The sequence below is a fragment of the Delphinapterus leucas genome, chromosome 10 (assembly GCF_059928025.1).
Source record: "Delphinapterus leucas isolate spDelLeu-1000000601 "Yukka" chromosome 10, BTC_Dleu_Yukka2, whole genome shotgun sequence".
Lineage (NCBI taxonomy): Eukaryota > Metazoa > Chordata > Mammalia > Artiodactyla > Monodontidae > Delphinapterus > Delphinapterus leucas.
In genome coordinates this window covers 39,405,452-39,426,169 of record NC_143138.1, presented here as the reverse complement: position 1 = coordinate 39,426,169, position 20,718 = coordinate 39,405,452, and the positions used below count along the sequence as shown (strand labels likewise).

At 51.8% G+C, this 20,718-nt stretch overlaps 1 protein-coding gene and 1 pseudogene across 1 annotated transcript in view; one reads left to right on the top strand and one right to left on the bottom strand.

The window, feature by feature from the left end:
• Positions 1-585: 585 nt before the first annotated feature.
• On the bottom strand, positions 586-3,119 carry LOC149748214 (uncharacterized; annotated as a pseudogene).
• A 5,881-nt stretch (positions 3,120-9,000) lies between these two features.
• Positions 9,001-20,718, top strand: part of SCUBE3 (signal peptide, CUB domain and EGF like domain containing 3) — a 39,380-nt gene continuing 27,662 nt past the window's right edge. Inside the window, exon 1 of the mRNA XM_089918026.1 lies at positions 9,001-9,776. Within this exon, the coding sequence (XP_089774152.1) occupies positions 9,692-9,776 (85 nt within the window). The 5' untranslated portion in view covers positions 9,001-9,691. The remainder of the gene's footprint in view (positions 9,777-20,718) is intronic.

Sequence of the window (20,718 nt, the reverse complement as noted above, 5' to 3'; positions counted from 1 at the left end):
ACCCTCCCCTCTGAGTCGTCCGCAGGCTTCCAGCTGGAATTAATCTGTCTCTTTTATGCCTTCATTACTGTAGAATTTTATGCTGGCACCTCCGTATTGGGGTATTTACCATGCTCCGCCTTACATTCTAATTATTTAGTTGCAAATTTCTCTCTCCTACCTAATTATGAGCTCTAAAAGAGAAACTATGTCATCTTTGAATTCCCACATCCTTTAAGTTCCTGGCACACAGCACAAAATGAATGTCAAACTCATTAAAAATTGAATCTATGGTTATACAGAAACACACAATTAATTCCACATCTTAACTTCACCGACGTGGGAGTATCTCATTTATAATAATTTCAACTGCAAATTGTTTGAAGCGCTGGGTGCCTTGAGTAGGCTCCCCAAGGTCTGATTTCAGGACTTCACCAAGGACTGGAGGATGGTATGTTAGACGGCGGCACCTACTGGTAAAGGGTAGCATTACAGCTTGGGTCGGCCAGAGAGAAGCAACCGAATTTCTCAGTCAGCCCCAGCAGGACCAGACCAGGATGTGGAGGGGCGGGTGAGGGCAGAAGAGGACTAGGATGAGTTCCGCTTTCTCCTCGGTAGCCCTTAGGCCTGAGTCAAGGTCAGGGCTTGTTCTCCTTCAGAGCACTGAAGCCTCCTGCAGACCAATTTTTGCAAGACCGGGGCGAGACACCAAGGAATCCCAACCTGGCTGATGCCCCTTAGCTTTGTCGAGCCAGCTCGGCAGATGCCTAGGACAGAGGAGAAATGGTGGCATGAAGAAGGGAGAGCCTCTTAACAAATAAGGGAGGCAAACTTTTGTAAGGGTGTCGACACTCAGCATAAGCACACAGCTGGCAAGGATTCCAAGCCCTTCCTTGTCAACAGGTTTTCAGCTTCTTCTAAAAGGATTCTCAGTCCTGTAAGGGCCCTTCTTGGAAAATACAATAGAGGCTATTGGGGGAACTGAGTTTTATTTTACAGCAATTCACTTTATGAGTTGGTTCATGAGTACCTTGAACTTTGCCCCAATACCTCCACTCATCCTTTCTTTAATCCAGGATACCCACAGGAATTATAGTGTTAGTTGGAGAGGTCCCCCTCCATCTCTCCATCTTTTCCTCCGGGGAGGGAACCCAGTGGGGATCTGGGGAGGAGAGCTATAAAGTTAGGCAGTTCAGTGAGTGTTCCCATCTCTCCATCTTTTCCTCCAGTGGGGATCTGGGGAGGAGAGCTATAGTTAGGCAGTTCAGTGGGTGTTCCCATAGCCCCTCCTTCGCCACACCTTTGTTAAGGCTTCAGCTGATAAGTAACGTTTCAACTCACAAAGGACTAATCCTACCACCCTCTCTTACAGGGATATTTATATTTGGAACCCAAGAAACACAAGTTTAGCTCAAAGGAGTTTATCTTCTAATGATGGGATTTGAAGCATCAGTATGAAAGATCTTTGATGAAGGGGTAGAGATGATGAGGGTTCTGCCTCCTGAGTCTGCTTCTCCAAGGTTCAGATGGGGAACTCGCCTGTGTACCTCGCCCCATCCACTTTGGTCCCAGGCCTCTGGGATCATTGATTCTCTCCCCCGTTTCTTGCCTCTGGCCGCTGTATCCAGACTGCCATCATCCAGTTCTCCAAAACTTGAGGAGGTCTTGAGCTCTGACTTGGAAGATTCCAGCCCTGATTCTTTGTCTTCCAGAATCTCAGAGTCTCTGGCCAGAATAGTCCCCTCCTAGGTCCCCTGCATCTTTGTGATCTCTCTTCAGCCTGGCATCTCCACACCGCCCCTGGTTTCCACGTTGCCCCTCCATTTAACACCCTTTTCTGCCACCAGTCCTTTAGGCAACCCAACTCAGGCTGGTGGGAGGCAGGAAGACAGGTCAGGGATGCTCGACCCCTCCTTGGGATGGATTCCCATGAGCTCACCATTCCTTCACTCTTTCATTCATTCAGCGAACATTCACTGAGCAACTATGTGCCAGGCATATGCTTGGGCTGGGGATACAGTGGTGACCACTATGGGTCCTGCCCTCAAATGTTTGACAGACTGGTGAAGGGAAACAGAGCATTACAGCACAGCACAACCAGAGCCGCCACAGGGTAGGTTTCAAGGACCACTGAGTGCCAAGCCTGTGGGGGCAGTAATAAGACTTCATAAACAAGGTACATTTAAGCTGGATCTTGAAGGGTAGTAGTGGTTTTCCAGCTGGCAAGAACATGTGCCAGGCATGGCATGGCTTGGGTGTACTGGTGGTGAGATCAGAAGAGAGACGTGAAATGTCATTGGAGAGGAGCGTTCAGGACTGGTACAGAGGGCCATGTATGTCACCTTAAGGAGCTGGAACTTAACCCTGTCAGACAGTGGTCCATGGGAGAGACATTGAGTGCCTGGACTGAGGCAGCAGCAAGGGGAGTGGTGAGGGGATGGAGAGTGGAGGGGAGGCGTGAGATCGTTTCAGAAGTTTCACCCTCAGGACCTGTTGACCTGTTAGATGGGGAAGGAGGAGAGAGTCTTTTCAGATTCTGAGAAATCCAGCTGGGGCTGCTGAGTGGGTTATGGGGCTGTTAACCTCAAGATGGAGACCAGGAAGAGGACAGGTCAGGGGCGAGTGTTGAGAGGGACAATGTTTGGTTGGGGGTCAGTTCAACTTGAGGTCTTGAGAAATACCAATGGAAATATCTAGAAGTGGGCAAAAATATAGGATGAGTTAGAGATACAGATCTGAAAATTGGACGTATAGAATTAGAGCTAGAAGGAAAGTTGGGGCTAGGGATATACATTTGGGAGTCATCAGCACATTGGTGATAGTTGGAGCCATAATGCCCCACAATGTGGGGCAAACCGTGCGCCTACTTTGTGCTGGACCTTCCACACGACCTATCAGTAACCCTCCAACAACCTGCAAGGTCAGAATTTTATCCTCCCATTTTCTAGATGAGGAACTTGAAGCTCAGAGAGGTAAAGAAACTTGTTCAAACTCACTCATTGTTGGGGATGGGATTTAAACTTAGAACCATCTGACCACAAAACCAATATTCTTTCCTCCACCCTTGCTATCCCTGGGTTAGAGTCCCTGGGAAGGTCACGTAGTGTAAGAAGGGAAAAGAGCCAAGCTAGAAGCACTTAAGAGGCCAGTGGAGGGAGAGTGGCTGGCAGGATATTGGGGGAAAGAAAGGATTCCAAGAAGGGAAATGTTCAGAGGCATCTAATGATGCAGAGAGGTCAGGCTAGATAAGGACCAGCGGGCAGCCCCAGATATGGAGATGGGGAAGTCGGCAGAGACCTAGCAGAGGGGTGTTAGAGTGGGCCTGGGCCGGATTGCACAAGGGCGAGGGGTGAAGGAAGCAGGGGAGATGGAGAGCAGGAGTCCTCCTCCTAGAAGTTCAGGAGACTGGAAGGACAAGAGGCAGCAGAGTCTAGGGAAGTTTGTTGTTGCTGCTGTGGGATGCTGCAGGTTACACTGTGTTTACAGGAGGAGAAGGAGATGAGGTGAGGGATTCAGGAGAGGGAGGGGGTAACTGACAGTATCAGCTCCCTGTAGGGGCAAGAGGGGTTGGAGTCCTTGCCCATGTATGTGGGACTGGCCTTAGCCAAAAAAAGGGATACCTCTCCCAGCAGTGGAGGGAGAGGGGGACAGGAGTTAGGAAGTTCATGCCACATCGCTTCTGGCTTCTCAACGAAACAGGAGTTGAGAGCACTGACTGGAGAAGTAAGGGGGCCGAGGTTGGTGGAGGGGAATCCAAAGTTTGGAAGAGCAGCTGTGTAGAAGGTGACAGAGGAAAGGCTCAGGGCAGTTTGGAGACCTGCCCTGTGATGTGGAGAAGTCTGGAACCACACATCAGTGTTCATGCCAATTGGCAGGTTGGAGATTTTTGTTTCCTTCATGGAAGCAGCCAGGGAGCAGGTGGGGAGGAAGCAGGTGGCAAAGCGACTCAGGTGTGGGGGTGGGCAGGGAGGAAGGGCTGGGTGGACACCAGGATGAGGGGCCAAGTAGGCTGCCCAAGTAGGGAGGCTGGAACAGGTGTGGGCTGTTCGGACCAGGCTACCCCCCTTCCCCACCAGGTCCTGGCAGGACTGCCGGCAGACCTCTCCACAAAGACAAGACCAAGGGCCTTGGAAAAAGTTACTCCTGGAATCCCAGGGCCGGAATAGACTTTGAGAGAGAGTTACTTCCAATCTTCAGCTTATCTGGCCAAATGGCTGCTCAGCCATCCTGGACAGGTGGGAAACAAGGACCAACCAGAGTCAAGCTGTCCACTGACCTAGCATATGCTCCCCCCTTCTTTCTTCTATTTCTTTTATTGTTGTTGTTCTGACTATTCTCTTTTTCTCTCCATCTGTCAATCACTGATTTTTGTTTATATTTCTATCTTGTCCATCTCTTTTTAAGTGTCATCAAGATTCACCTCAAGGGCTTCCCTGGTGGCGCAGTGGTTGAGAGTCCGCCTGCCGATGCAGGGGACACGGGTTCGTGCCCCGGTCCGGGAGGATCCCACGTGCCGCGGAGCGGCTGGGCCTGTGAGCCATGGCCACTGAGCCTGCGCGTCCGGAGCCTGTGCTCTGCAACGGGAGAGGCCACAACAGTGAGAGGCCCGCGTACCACAAAAAAAAAAAAAAAAGATTCACCTCAAATCCCTCCTAATGTCCACAGAGCCTTCTCGGATGATTGACTCCTGTTTCCTCTTTCTCTGGCACTCTGTCTGGATTCCTTGATGTTGCATTCAGATGTTGTTTTGCATATACAAATCTTGCCTTCCTGGTAAGACTCAGGGCATTTGGGGGATTTGCCTTGTGATGTGAAGGTCTGGAATCATACACTGGTGCTGATACACCTCTTTGATCAGGGATCACATTTTCTATTTCTTTTGTACACTCTAGAGGGCCTAGGACAGTGTGTGTTGGGGGGGAGGATATGAGACAAGTACCATATGCCACTTGACAGAAGGACTCATGACTGATCAAATCATCAGGAAAAGGGAGAACTGGAAGGGAGACTGGCAGCTCTGAGGTACTGACTAAGGAGCACTGACCCAGGAGTCAGAAGTCAGGGGAGACATGGATTCTGCTTCTAGCTTTGCCTCTTTAATATGTTGTGTGACCGAGGGCAGTCATGTGACCTCTCATCATTAGACAAGTTGATGGCTAAAGTCTTCTGAAATTTTACTCCTGTATGAGCCTCCGGAGTAAGGGTACTGTCCTCTTACCTCTTGTATGTGAAGGGGCTGGTCTGCCCCAAATGATTAAGCTGTAACGGTAGCAAGAATATACTGGTTCTCTGTGTTTTCAGAGGAGGCAGAATAGAGAACGGAGAGGGTATACACATTTCAGAGTCAAGCCTGGGCCCCAAGTCCTGGCTTTGTCCCTTCTTAGTCGGTCATCTGGGCAGGTTGACCTTACTTTAGCCTCAGTTTTCCTAACAACAAAATGAGGATAACGATTCTTGCCTGATCAGCTAGTGGTGGAGTGCCTGGCACAGAGAAAAGCACTGAGTAAATGGTAGCATGAGCTCTAATTTGTGTCTCAGTGTGTCTGTGCCTTCTTAAGGCAGGGTAGGAGGTGCAAGGTGGTTCGGAAAGAGGGGTTCCGGAGCTACTCTACCTGGTAGGTAAGTTTCCTTCCAACTTTCCAATTTGGAAGTGCTGCTGACAAGGGCAGTGTGCTGGAATGCATGGCATTTTTGGAACCTTTTCGGTAGGAATGTGTGACAGACAGGAACCTATGGAGGGTGGTGAGGCTCGAGCCCAGTTAGCCGTTAGCCGCACTCACACCCAGCTGCGTCAAACTCTGGCCTGGGACAAGACTGCTCCTTCCCAGGCACTAGTATACCTTTACTATCAAACACTTGTGGTCTTTGTTCCTTCTGAGAAGTAGTGGAAATAACAACAATAGCCACCTCATATTGAATGCCTACTATGTGCCAGGGCTTTTCCATTCATTATCTCATTTAATTAACACCATAACCCTATGAGGTTTTTATTCCTTTTGTCATAAGATAAAACTGAAGCTCACTGAGACTGAGTAATTTATCTGAGTCACACAACTGAGATTTGAACTGCAGTTTTATTTTACTCTAAGGCCCATGTAGTTAAACAGTGATTTATGCCTCACTTATGAGGTTGTATGAGCATACCCATTTTCTAGATGAGAAAGCTGAGGCTCAGAGAAATGAAATAAATCACCCAAAATAGAACTTGGGGTAGTGTTGAACTTGGGGTAGTGTTGTTTCAATATGTACATGTTCTCCGTTAAGACTATAATTTCCTGTCAAGATAGAAGCACTGGCTTCATTTTACAGATGGGGAAGCTCAGGAGCAGAGAGAAAAAGCAAAGTCTCATGGAAGGAGACTTGGCAGGGGAGGTGAAGTCCCTGAATGTGACAGAGCCCTGGCAGAGGTGTCCTTAGAAGCAGGATCAGAACCAAGATGTATTAGCTATGGGCCCCCCAATCCCATCCTCTCCCTAGACATTTGCAAGAGAAATTAGAACCAAGTGAATGTCAGAGGTCTCCCTGAAGGAAAGTAAAGCCCCAAAGCAAACTGCCACCTGAGGTGAGAGTGGGAGGCCTAGAGAACGCAGGGATATTTTGCCCCTGCCAGTATGGCATGTGCTGCTGCTTTTGTCGTAGCACTTGCACGAGCCATCTCATTATTCCTTCCTTGTCATCTTCCTGAGTCCCTATCTGATTGTGAGTCCCTGCAGAAGTGGACAGGGCATAGGGCAATGTGACCCGCACCCCAATTCACAGTACCCTGGTGATATAAGACTGTTTCTGCTCCTATAGAATCCTCTGAAGGGCTGAGGGTACCAGATTGGATGGTGGGGAGCTGGGCAGGGAACTGCCTCTTCTGCCCAGATGTGGAGAAAACTCACCTTCCTAGAGGAGCAGAGGAGACGAACAGAGGAAAATGAGGGGAGAAAAGGAAACTAGAGTAAAAGACACTGAGCCTCCCAGAGATACAGTGGCTAAGGTAAGGCCCACCACCCTCCCGCCACCGCTCCCCACCAAGCCAGGGCAATGTCCACATTCAGAGGACCAGGAAATCATGCTGAACTGGAGAGAAGGTCTGAGTTAACCTGTTAATCAGCCCATACGGAATCCTCAATGCCCACCTCACCTGTGGTTTAGAGGGTGGGCAGGAGCCCTCCTCCCTAGGGACCCAGAGGACCTCACACCAGTGTCCAAAGCAAGGCAGAGACAAAGCAAGCACAGTGCAATCTCCCTTCCCTGCCTTGGGGGAGCTAATCAGGCTCTGTGCCCCCATGTTGATCTGGCACCGTCTGGCAACCTCCAATTCTTTTTAACCACTTTCCTGTTTGGGGCAGAGAGGATGGCAGGTTTGCACTTGTCCTCTAGCCCTACACATAATTGGTGGCAGCAGGCAAAGCTGCTTCAAGGGGAGGGGTTTGCCAATGTAATGAAGGAGGGAGGGAGTCCTAGAGTGACAGGGCTGAAAGGGACTTCAGAGATCATCTGACCCAACCTTTTGTGGCCTCCACACCATTCCCATGGTCTATGTGCTCCCATCCCAACCGTCATCTCTCATGCCATGCAGTGGTTCCCAAGGCCTCCTTCCCCAGGCTTCTTAAGGGCACTGTCTCCTTCCCATCACTGAGCTAACCTGCCATCTTGTTTTCTAGGTGAGGACACGGAGGCCCACTGAGGTGTGACTTGCCCAAAGGTAATCTTTGTCCCGGGACAGAACCAGGACGAGAAACCCAGATGCCCAAATCTGTTTGCATCCTCCTACTTTTCCACTCAATCGCTAGGGGAGGAAGGGCTCAGTTCTTCTCCCTGGGGGTTAAGGAAGCTTCTGACAAAGCAGAGCTGTCACCCCAGCTGATGTGGGCTGTCAGTGTCAAGGGTCTAAGAGCTGAGTTATTTTCAGGGGGAGCCCGGTCATTGTCCCTTCCTCCTGGGTACCCTGAGGGCTCTCTGAGGTTAGTCTGTGTCCCAAAGTTCTCTTCCCTGCAGAAGACTGGCTCTGAAGCATAAGTAGCTGGCTGGGGCCTGGCAGTCTCATTCTGACCAAAGCTCCATACTCCAAGAAAGCTCTCACCACCTTTCAAGAGGTCCTTCATCTTTCCGCTAGAATGGAAGGAGAGAAGATGCAGAGCTGGTAAATGCGTCAGGAGGTGTGGTCCACGGTTCAGGGACACTGCTCCTTTGGCACACTTTGCCCCTATTTTTAAAAATATCGTTTATCTTTCCTTTTCTGCTCCTGCAAGTTGGAAGGATGAAGGCTTAAGAATGTTCTGGTGGGGACCACATCTTGAAGGTGGGAGGGCAGGTATGGAGGAGAACGTTGTGCCTATCTTTGGGTCTCTGTGATTACACACATAGGCAGATTTCTGCGGGTTAGCCTTTGCCCCTGTGCTAAGCGCATGAGACTGTTTTTTATACATAAACCCAGGTCTCTGCGGGTAGGGCGCCGGGTGGGCTCTCTCCGAGGCCTTAACTGCAAGGGAGTCTGCCCTGGAGCTGGCAGTTTCAGCTGCGGAAACGCTACTTTCTTCTTGGTCCTCAATTAAAGTGGACTCGGCACTACGAATTGGGGACTGAGTCCTGAGGGTGTGGGGTCTGTGGTGGAGGTGAGAGTTGGGAGGGCGTAACTCGACCCGCTGTCGGAGCCGCTCTCAGTTTTTCGAGGTCCCGTGTGGCTGTGTCCCGCGTGTCGGGCTGTGTCGGCGGGCGAGCCTGAGTGCCCGTCCGGTCTAGCCCAGCCTCCCCGACACCCTTCACTCTCTTTGTCTCCTGTTGTAGGTGTGAGTGCAAACCTGCGTCGCACAGCCCTCATCGCGTGCGAACGCGGGGGCGCACCCTAGCTCCCCCACTCTTTCCGCCGGTAGACAGGACGAGCCGGAGCCGGGTGCTGTTTGGTCTGGAGCCGAGCGGTGCTTGCATTGATCCATTGATTGTGCGCGGTCTGCGCCTGACCTCCCTGCTCCCGGGGAAGCCGTCTCCATGGAGACCGGGCCCGCTCCCCCAGCGCCGGATTGTAAATTCCTGCAGGCAGCGGCCCGGCAGCGTGGGGAGGGGGCCGCCGCGCCCGGGCGCGCAGGGGGAGCGGCCGCCGCGCCGAGGCCCCATTTGAAAGAAAAAAGGGCACGGAAAAGGAGGTGGTGGAGGAGGAGGGGGAGGAGGAAGAAAACGAAAAGGAGCGAGGAGAGGAGGAGAAAGAGGAGGAGGAGGAGAAAGGCGAAGAAAAAGAGACGGAGCCTGAGAGAAGGAGAAAGAGCGAGGGAGGAAGAAAGAGAGGCAGAAAGGGCGTGTTTCTGGCGCTGCGTTTCCCCTCCCCTTTCTCAGGTCCCTCGCTCGGGCTCTGCGCGCTCTCCGCTGCAGCTCTTTCCAGACGAAGCTGGGAATTGGGTGGGATTATACGGAGCAGCCCCGCCGCCGCCGCTAGCGGAGCCGGGCTTGGAGAGGGCGGGGGCTCCCCTCCGTCAGCGGCGCCGGGCGCCCCCAGCCTCGTCCCGCTCTCCGCCTCGCTCTCCCCGGCGTCGGGCCGGGAGAAGCCGGCAGCATCGGGAGCCTCTCGCCAAGGGCACCGCGGTCCGCGGTCCGCGCCCGCACTCCCCGGCCCGGCCCCGGCGGGGCACCCCCTCCCCTTCCCCCTCCGGCGCGAGGGGGCCCGGCCCGCTTCCGCCCTCCCCGGGCCGCGAGACCGGCTCCGGCCGCCCGGCCGCCCGTAGCTTCAGCCATGGGCTCGGGACGCGTGCCCGGGCTCTGCCTGCTAGTCCTGCTGGTCCACGCCCGCGCCGCCCAGCACAGCAAAGCCGTGCAAGGTAAGGAAGGAGGGGCGCGCGGGCGCCGGGCTGCCTGGGCTGCAGGGCCCGAGGGCGGGGGCGCGATTTCCGAGGGGCAGGGCAGGTGCTGGGAGGCGTGCTGCTGTCAGGAGCGGGCACTGTGCACCCGCACTCCTCGGCTGGGGGCCTGACCTCTGGGCGCTGCGCCCCAGGCGAAAGGCTGGAGGAGCCAGGGGCGGTACGGGTGAGTGAGAAGTTTGGGGAGCCGTGGGCAGAAGTGACCACGCATCTCAGAATTCTGCTTGACTTCATTGCCACCCCAGCATCTTCCAAAGACTTCTTGTCCTCCAGAAGTATGAGAGAGAATCTTCTCTCCTCTCAAACATTGTCAGAAAACTTAAGTTCTGGCCTGGACAGACTGAAAGAATGAAAACTTTTTCAGCCATGCTATATTTCTTCCCCTCGCCCCCAGTCTTCAAAGTTAGACAGAAATTTCGAAGTTGTCTTATCAGAAAAATGTTAAACAAAGATAGGATCTTTTAAGGAAAACCAAAAAACCAACTGTCTCCCTCTGGATGGTAGAGGGCTGAAGAAGAGAAGAAAATTTCTGTGACTCTGGCTCCCGGCAAGAATGTCGCATTTCTGCCTGTTTGGGGGGAAATCTCTTTCGTCTTGCATGGCTTTCATTTCTTATCATAATATTTATTTATTAAGGCCTTGGGTTTCCAATTCCATTTAAATCCAGGTCAGAATTGCATTAAAATAACAAAGTAAAATTCCAGGCTGGGGAGCTCTGACAGATCCCTCTAGGAATTAGAGAGAGACAGGGAGGCCCTCCCGCCCCCATCCCTGACCCCAGGCTCATTGCCTGGCCAGTCCCAAGGCTGTGCTGGCAGAAACCAGGCTGGTGGGCTACAGTTCTCTTGGGGACAGACTCCCCTCCCCCTTGACCTCCTGCTGCACCCTTCCCCCATCGAGTCCTCACCCAGGAAGAGATTTATATGGACAAAAAGAAAATTCCTCATGCCTCAGCTTTGCCCAGGAGAATATGATTCTGCCTATTGTCCTAGGGGCTCCTTGAAGCCAAGTTGGGGTGTGGAGGTGGCTGGGCCACCAGGGAAAGTTGAACTTGGGAGTTGGGGAAGTCTGAGTCTCTGGCAGTCGGGTCGCTGTGTCCTGGAGCCTGAGCACTTGGCTCGTAAGCCGCTCTGTGTCCTGGATGGGCTCCCACTCTCTTAAAAGGAAGGTGCTATATCAGTGCCATCCTCTTCTCCCCAAGCACTGCCTCTTCAACTACCCCCTTCCTCCTCCAACCTGTCCTTTAATAGAACCCAAACACTAGAGACCCTTGGCTGTCAAATACCAGACCTCACCCCCACCCCTTCCAACCCCAAACTGCCTCTTCTCTAGTCCTGGTTCCAGACAGCCCACTACCACTGCCACCCCCAGGCTGGGAGTAGCCCCTCTCCCACTGTGGATTTGCTTGTGTTTTCATAAACAAAGGTGGTTTTTGTAGTGCATGCTGACTTACTCATAACATGGAATTAGCTAGGGAGTTTAGTCTGAAGGAAGGAACAGATTTCATGCAGTAATCTAGAGACGAGATAAGGGCCTCTTTCAAGTTGAAGCCAGTGTCTGTAGTGGCCTAGTGAGGCTGGGGCCAAAAGGAGGAGCAAGCAGTATATTCAGGGGGGGTTTGTGGGGCAGATGGAGACTCCGAGAAGGGACAGGTGCCATCAAGCCAAGGCTTTCAAGCCTGAGAGATCAACCTATCCTTCAGGGACAGAGGGACTCAGAATCTCTCGGAGGTACTTCAGGGCTCCCTCTTGCATTTCATCCTGCTGCTGCTGTGGGAAATGCAGCCAGAGCGGAGGCCCTGCCCTCAAGGAGGTTACAGACTATAGTTTTGCCCACTGCTTATCTCACATTCGAGCCACACTTGCTCTGCCTGGGCTGCAGTTAGCTTCACATCTTCCTTCCTTCTGATCCCTGAGTCTAGCTGGGCGTAGATTCCAAGCCTGTCGTTTCAGCTACCTTTAACCCTACTATTGAGGAAATTTATCAACCTGGTCTTCTAGAGTTGCCTCACAACAGGTTTGCTGGTATAGGGGGACATCTCTGGTCCCAAATCTACAGGCCAATGTTGCAGGAAGGACAAGTATTGACCGGGCAGGGCAGCCTTACCCATAGACGGTGCTGTGGACATTCCTTGCTCTCAGACATATCTCCAAGGTATCACCAGTGCCAGAAGGTGTGCTTTGAATGCCACATGCTTTTAAATGAAGCTCTAGCAAGTCTTTAAAATACAAATAACCTTGGCAAGTATCTTGCCAAGAGTTACTATAGCACTGGGTATATCTGGGCCTCTGTCCCTTTTCTCCAGAGGTTCACCAGGGGAGAACCAAAGTGGTGTGGAATGGAGAGGAGGGGAGGGACACAGAAGGGAACCCTGAGTATGCAGGGGTGTGTGTGTGTGTGTGAGGTTTACCATGGTCACCCACAGGTGACATAGCTGGTGTATGTCTCTGTTGTGAGTTGGGTCTTAAGCATGTATACAGATGTTTTAGTGTCTTTGAGAACTGTGTGTGTGACTGGGAATGAGTGAGCATGAGGGTACATGATTTTGAGTGTTTTTCAAGTGCCTGTCTGTGTATTTTAAAGTAGACAGACTGGATAACCAGGATAATTGTTAACTTAAAAGCATTAATTTGCTTTGTTTTTTTTGAGGGGGGACTGGTGGTGTGCAGCAGTGGTTAAAAAGACCTAATCCTTGCATGGGGCTCAGGTTACAGCTGAATGAAAAGGTCTCCTGGCCTCCTGGGGAAAACTTGTCCCCAGGGCCGGCTGGGAGAGCCAGCCTGGCCATTTAGTTTACCTGGTTGTTTCCTCTCCTCATTAGGGATAGAATTTTGATAACGTCGTATATTTAGAGTTTCCAAGTAACACCATCCCTGGGACTGGGCGCTCATCTGGCAGCAGACAGTGTCTCTCTGTCTCGATGCGTCTCTCCGGGTCTCTGTCTGGGTGTATGTGTGTGTCTCTCTCTCTTTCCCCCACGCCTCTCTTCCTCTTTAATGTGGCTGTTTCCTCTCCTCCCCGCTTCCCTGGGCTCCTGTGGCCGGCTCTTACAGTGAGGGGACTGTTCCTCCTAGCCCCTCCCTCCAAAATATGAAATGAAAACCATAACGGTGTCAGCGGGTGAGGGTGGCCCCGTGGGCAGCCGGCTATTGCCCGTGCCCCATCCAGGCCACACTGGGGAGAGAGAGGGAGAGGCAGCCTCCACTCTTGGAGCCTGATCTTCCCTTTAAGCCTGACCCCCACCCCTCATTTTTCCAGAAGGGTGGAGAGGTGGGGGTGGACTGCTTAGAAATTCCTCAGGAATCCCTTTGACCTCTCTTCTCTCAGTGACATGTCCTCTGAGGGGGTGGGGAAAGCCTGGAGCCAGGGGAGAACTTTTCCCCTTCTCACCCTTCATCTCCCGAGTCTCTGCAGGGTGGAATGAGAGAGAGGGGACTAGAAGACACCGAGGCCAGAATTACTACAGGCAGAGAACGAAGAAAGTTATCAGCACCCCTAAATGAGACTGTTTCCTGAAACCTTCAGGAATCCGAGCACATGAGAACCGGTTTGAGATGTAAGCGGCTGGGACCTGTTGTAAAAGGAGCCAGCCCTGGGTGTGAGTTTGGGAATGCGCGGTGTGCACTCACTGGGGCGTGTGAGCGTGCGTGTGCATGACTCAGGGTGTGTGAGTGTGTGTCTGTGCTCTGGTGAGAGGGAAAAGGAAGCAGGCAACGTGCATTTTGTTTTCATTGGAGAAGTAAAGAAGTGGAATGGCTAGGTCCCGAGCCTTGAACTGAGCATGGGGGAAGGGAATGGATGGCTTCAGACCGTCTTGAGAAGATGGAGGTAAAGAGCTTGCTGCCTGAACTAACCCCAGTCCCTACCCCGGCTCTGGTCCCTGCGTGTCAGGGTGTGGGCCTCCTTTGACGTCCCATACCCCTAGCACATGACCACTTATAAGAAAGAGTCCCTGTCAGGGCTGGAAACTGCAGAGTTACTCTGAGGCTGGCAGTACCCACAAGAGGCCCAGACCTGGGGACAGCTTCTTCAGGCTCAGTTATTAGACAGGAGTCTGGAAACAGAGGGACTGCTGGTCCTTGGGGGGAAAAGTGATACAACTGCCAACTCAGGGATGTTTGAGGGGTAGAGGAGCTAGCTGCCTGCACTAAGTGGGAATGTGGACCCTCCCCTCCTCATCCCCTTTGGCCCCTCTGTCACCAGACTGGCCACTCTCTTCTTTTCATGCCCACATACTGCTAGCCCCAAATGGCACAGGGTGGGAAGTATGGTAGGTACCAGTGGCTTTAGGTAAATGCAGAGCCCGAGGGTTGGGGCCTCTGAGGACATAACTGAAATTCTCTTCCTCACTTACGAAATGGACGAGAGTATCAGTAGGGTCCCTTTCAGCTCTGAGATTATGCATCTCTTCAAAATCCTTCCAGCTGAAGGTGGAAGACACTATAGCAAGCCCCAGTCCTGCAGCTGGGGCTCCCCAGGCTTCTCGCCTGAATCTCATGCCTTTTTCTCCCTGGGCCCTGCTTCACTCTCTCCTGCCCGAGTCTACGTCATGTGGCTACTCTTCTTTTCTTCACCCCCACCCCCACTTTCCTGGGGCCTCACATACCTGATAGCTCTTACCGTGTCCTTAAGTGGGGTATTTCCCCCTGGAAACAGCCCCTGCAGGACACGTGTGTGTTTTTGTGTGTGTGAATGTACGTGTACCCAACTGCATTGGGAAGTAGAGCTGAAATGTTTGTGTCCTGGGAACTGAGTACTCTCTGGGCAAGGCCCCAGGGCCCCAGTTCTTGCCCCACACCATATAGTCTCAGTTTCCAAGACTAGCTCTCTCTATTGTGCTCCAACCTAGACATCTCCCCTTTTCAGACCAAGGCACCGTCTTGTAGTTGCCATTAGATTTTGCAATTTGGCCCTACAGGCAGAATGATGCCCCTTAAATAGGGTGCTGTGGCCCTCACTCTTACCTATGGTTTCCCTGTGGCTAGAACCATAGCCCTAGAGATCTGTGGGGTTTGGATGTCAGATCCTCAGGCCAGGGGCTATCTGCCTCTGGTCACTGATGGTAACAGCTGAGGACAGACCTGGGCAGGAGCTGCTGGGCTGGAGAGAAGATCCAGAATAAGGAAACAGATCTAAGGAATCCCTCGGAGAGGGTGGAGTGTCAGGATATGTGGGCTTGGGGGGAGCTGGGAGAAGGGGGGCGCTTAAAGGGTAGACCCTGGGGAGCAGGTTTACAGAGAGGACGTTTTTACAAGTTTCTAATTATATTTATTTGGAGTTTTCCTCTGGCGGTTTGAAGCTGTTAACAGCAGGAACCTGTATCCCTGGTGTTTGTTTTTGTTTCTAACCAGCTGCTTCGCCCAGCCTAGTGAATCCAAGGGCAGGAGACACCTGCCCGCTGCTGCACTGCCCACCCCTTCCTCACTGGAACTCTGTCTGCTCCCACCATGGTGCAACCACCCTCCTTCGCTGCCCACCCACAGCCCTGCCCTCCTCCCTGCTGCCCCCATGCCCAAAGCCTGGGAGCATCTGTATGCCTACTGCTGACTTACTCCCAGGAACATCCGAATGTCAGTTCCAGGCCATTCCGTGGTTCCATAGTGGATGCTTGCTTCATGCTGAACTAAGTGCTGAGTCGGGGTGGGGATGGGCGGGGGGCGCGATGACAGCTAAGGCATGATTCCTCCCTCATACGTTTATAAAAGACACTGTATACTGAGAGAGCACCAGACTGGGAGTCAGAAAACCTGTGTCCTGGCTGTGCACTAGCTGTTTTCTCTTTCCCAAGATACTGTCTCTGGGCGTGTTCCTCATCGATTCAGTGAGAGACAGGGCTGTTTGAGAACCACATGAAATGGCCTACATGAAAGAACTTTGCGTGCTTGATGGAATTATACATTATCTGACATCATCACTGTTTGTCTTGTTATTTTTTCCCATCAATTTGGAGAGAGAAGACTGATCATCATGAAAAGGGAATGTGCCTCAGCCCACGGCCTGACTCCCTCTCCAGTATTCTGTTCTTTCCTCCCCACTGCTACTACCCTGTACCCTACTCATCCTCTAAACACCTCTGACTCAGGGTTATTGGTTTAGTCCACACTGAAAGGGAGAAAATTCTTGTCCATTTAGGGGTACATTCAAATAAGCAGGGAGCTGGATTAGGAATAAGATAGGACACTGTCAAGTTCAGCCCTGCACCTCTCCAGTCACCAAGCACCAACTGCTTTTCCTGGCTCTTCAGTTGAGCAGGCTAAGCTTGTAGGAGAGGGAAGCGTACTTCTTTAAAAGGAACAAAATACTCTGTCTCCTCTCCTTAGGGTCGTCTGTGTGGTTTCCTGGACTCTCTCCAAGCCTGTTCATCCCTGACTAGGCTTTGTCCAGGCTGAGGATGGGCCCAGGCTCCAGCTGAGGTCACAGCCCAGTTCCAAATTGGGAAGACAGCCTGAGAAGCCGGAGCTGGGATGCCAGGCTCCAGCATGTGCACATACGGGTACCTGCATATGAGCAGATACGCACATATGCAGGTACACATACGTGCACACGCTGCAGGTTAGGGTGTCATGGCCAAAACCTGAGCTGGTTCTACTCTGGATGTTACTTGGATGTGGGAGGCAACATGGAAGAAAGGAGAGGGGAACTGACCAGGAGCAGCAATGGAACGTTGGCCCCTGGTGCCCTGTCGTGAAGGTGTTAGCACTGAGGCTGGGGGACGTCTATCTGACAAGGATACTCTGAAGAGATGCCTGAGTAGTCCCAAATAGCATCTGAAGACCCTGAGGACCTGTGTATTCTATGGGATTCCCTCTTATACTAGATTTGTTGGTCCCATCTCTTCTGGCTTCAGCATGACCAAATAGATGCCTTTAAGTGGGTATCTTACCATCTCTGAGTTACCAGTCTCCCTACCCTTAACTTAAAACTAAATTTCTTGGGACTGTCTTCTACCCAGAACAGTTGTGGGGTTACAGGAGAGAAAAGAAGCTTTTTCTCTGCAGTAACACAGAACAGAAAGGATGCCACAGTATGGACCTCATCCACTCACCCACCAACCCATCCATCTATCCATGCATCCATCCATGCATCTGTTTAGCAAATATTTACTAAATGCTTTTAATATATTAGTCTGTCTTGATGAACTGGTTTGCAAGGCAGAAATAGAGACACAGATAGAGAACAAACGTATGGACACCAAGGGGGGAAGCGCGGGGATGGGGCGGGGCATGTGTGGGATGAACTGGGAGATTGGGATTGACATATATACACTAATATGTATAAAATAGATAACTAATAAGAACCTGCTGTATAGCACAAGGAATTCCACTTCTCTGTACAGTAGAAACTAACACAACATTGTAAAACAAGTATACCCCAATTAAAAAAAAATGTATACATATATATACATATATATTAGTCTGTCTTGTTCGCTGATGAATGCCCAGCGCCTAGCACAGTGCTTGGCATGTTGCAAATGCTCAATAACTGTTTGTTGAATGAATATGCTCAACTCTATTCTAGCTGCTGTACAGGTTTCAAAGATTCAGAAGCCATGGCCTCAGGGATCTCAGAGCTTCCATAGGAAGATAATACACAGGAACCAAAAGTTAAATAATGGTGTAAGGTAGCATGTAAGAGGCATCACAAGATGGCGATTGGTCAGAGGATGAGAGAACCTGACAGTAAATGCCTTCAGAGTTAAAGAGAGAGAGTAAATTAGAGAAAGCTGCACCAGTCAAAGGTAGCTTCCCAGCAGTGGCACCTACACTCGGTCCTCAATGATGGGTGAGGCATTTCAAGAGAGAAAAATAGAGGAATGAGGTAGACACAGCAAACATCCTGGGCTATCCTGGCTGGGCAAGAAGGATGCCACAGCCATGTGGGCACATGAGGACACCAAACAAGCTCCTTTGGACCTTTGCAATGGGCCCAGCAAATTTGTCCACAACTACCCCCAGCCCCTCTGAGTAGTAAGGTGACAACTGTAGTAACATAAAGATGGGGTAGACTCTACCTACGGGCATCTGCTTCTCTGCAGCCTGCATTCCTGCTCATTTGCCCTGGTTATTCCAGAGCTGGACCTGGGCAAAATTTTGAAGCAGATAAAGTGTTTATTTGGGGGTCCTCCTGCTTCCGTTTTAGGGTACACTTCCCCATCCTCAGAAGGGAATCTTAATGCTTAAGCCTGTGTTGTAATAATCCACCTTTTCTAGTCTGTCCTCTAACCCTCATATCCCCCACCTCATCCCACCCCTCCTCCCTGTTTAGCAGAATTTATGCAGTGCTCTGTTAGGTGCTGAAGCAAATCCAGAAGAAACGTCAGATGGTGCGGGGAAAAGCTGCTGCCGTTACAGATCTGTGCATTCATGCCAGGAGAAGGTGAGGCAGGGAGGTCTTGGCTCGTCTGTGGTGTCTTTGCAGCCACAACTCTCCCCTGATTCAGCTTGTGATCCAGGCCAGTGCCTGGGGTGGGGGAAAGGGCACAAAAGGACAGCCTTTACAGAGGATTGTGGAGGGCAGCTTTTTGGTTCCCAACTGGCCTCTCACCCACTGCACCTGCTGCTTGGGCAGTTCCCAGCATGGGCAGAGTAGTCAGTGACACAGATACCTTTAAGGATATGTCTCCCCCAAATTCCCTGTACCATCACGTGCTCCCCTAGTGCCGCATCTCCCCACACCAGGCCTCAAATGGGGCTTTGTTAAGGGGAAGGGGAGAGGGGTTCAGAAAGGATACTGGGGAGAAGGTTGGAGAGAAGGAATAAAATAACGACCTTTATTGAGCATTTACGGTATGCCTGCACTGCAGTGCTAAGTACTTGATAAGTATTAACTCATTTGACACTCATGGTGGCCCCATGAGGAGGTGCTGTTATCATTATTCCCATCTACAGAGGAAGGAGCCGGCAAGTTCAGAGGCTGGCCCAGGACCACAAGGACATGCATGCATCTGGCATTTGAACAGACACAGTATCACTCCAGAACCCGTTTTCCCAAACATTCTGTCATGTTGTTGCCCCTGGTCTCTTCCCAGCTTGGGCAAATAGTCTATCACATTATCTGAGTTGGGAAAGGAAGACAGAGAGCAGTCCAGACTCACGCTGGAGATCCTGATGCAGCTGGTCTAAGAGAGTGCCCAGACAGTCAGCCACATTTTTTTAATTTATTTATGGCTGTGTTGGGTCTGCGCGTGGGCTTTCTCTAGTTGTGGTGAGCGGGGGCCACTCTTCATTGCGGTGCGCGGGCTTCTCATTGTGGTGGCTTCTCTTGCTGCGGAGCAGGGGCTCTAGGCGCATGGGCTTCAGTAGTTGTGTCTCGCGGGCTCTAGAGAGCAGGCTCAGTAGTTGTGGCGCACAGACTTGGTTGCTCCGCGGCATGTGGGATCTTCCCGGACCAGGGCTCGAACCCGTGTCCCCTGCATTGGCAGGCGGATTCTTAACCACTGTGCCACCAGGGAAGTCCCCAGACAGTCACATTTTTTAAAAGGTCCCCTGGGAATCCCAGGGTGCAGCCACTGGTCTAAACCAATTCCTGCCCAACAGTATCACCTGGTTTGTTAGGCCAGCTAGTAAACACCTGCATGCTGAGAGAATGAACTAAGATGAGACTGTGCCCATGGGTGTTGAAGGGATCCCTGCATGGACAAATTGGGGGTGGACATATGTGGGGGGAGCTCTGAAAGAACTGGCAAAAGGAGACGATATAATTTGGGGCCCTACTTCAGAGCTCTGTTTTAGGCTTGTTCTGCTTCAAAAGATTCCATCCAAGTAATAATTCCATCCTCAGTGAGTGACCAGCCAAGTGAGGAAAGCTGAACATGCCACACAAAATGGCTTTAAAGTATTAGTGGAGCAACTCAGTAATAGCTGCAAATGAGCTGAGGCAAACTGAGTCCCCTAGGACCTGGAACTTACCAGGAATAGGGCTTACCAGGAAGACAATTTTTGAGCCAGTTTTGGGAAGCTGGGAACAGTGTGGCTACAAGAAAAAAGAAAGGACTGCATTTCAAATGTGAAGAATGAGATGTGTGAATGTGTGAAAAGGGGTAGGAATGGTTTAAGTGTTGGAGAGGGATAAGTATTATGAGCAGGGAATGAGGGGGAGGGGTAAGATGGCAGGAAAAGCCGAACTGCCTGAAGGGTCTAAAGGTTCTGCCAGGAAGCCCGGGTTTGCTGCAGTCAGCATAAGGATCCACTCTATAGTACCGGTGAGCATTGAATCAGAGGCAAACGGAAGAACTCGGAGCCCAGGCTGATGTAGACTGTTGTAAAGCCCCAGCTGATTCAGAGACAAGCATGTACCTCTGAGATGGCCCTAGAGGAGGAGCTTCCAGATGAGTTTCCAAGTTGTCCTGGCCGCTGGGGAAGGGATGGAGAGACACAGAAGGGGAAGAGATGGAGAGACACAGAAGGGGAAGGGATGGAGAGACACGGGAGGGGAAGGGATGGAGAGACACGGGAGGGGAAGGGATGGAGAGACACGGGAGGGGAAGGGATGGAGAGACACGGGAGGGGAAGGGATGGAGAGACACGGGAGGGGAAGGGATGGAGAGACACGGGAGGGGAAGGGATGGAGAGACACGGGAGGGGAAGGGATGGAGAGACACGGGAGGGGAAGGGATGGAGAGACACGGGAGGGGAAGGGATGGAGAGACACGGGAGGGGAAGGGATGGAGAGACACGGGAGGGGAAGGGATGGAGAGACACGGGAGGGGAAGGGATGGAGAGACACGGGAGGGGAAGGGATGGAGAGACACGGGAGGGGAAGGGATGGAGAGACACGGGAGGGGAAGGGATGGAGAGACACGGGGGGGAAGGGATGGAGAGACACGGGGGGGAAGGGATGGAGAGACGCGGGAGGGGAAGGGATGGAGAGACGCGGGAGGGGAAGGGATGGAGAGACGCGGGAG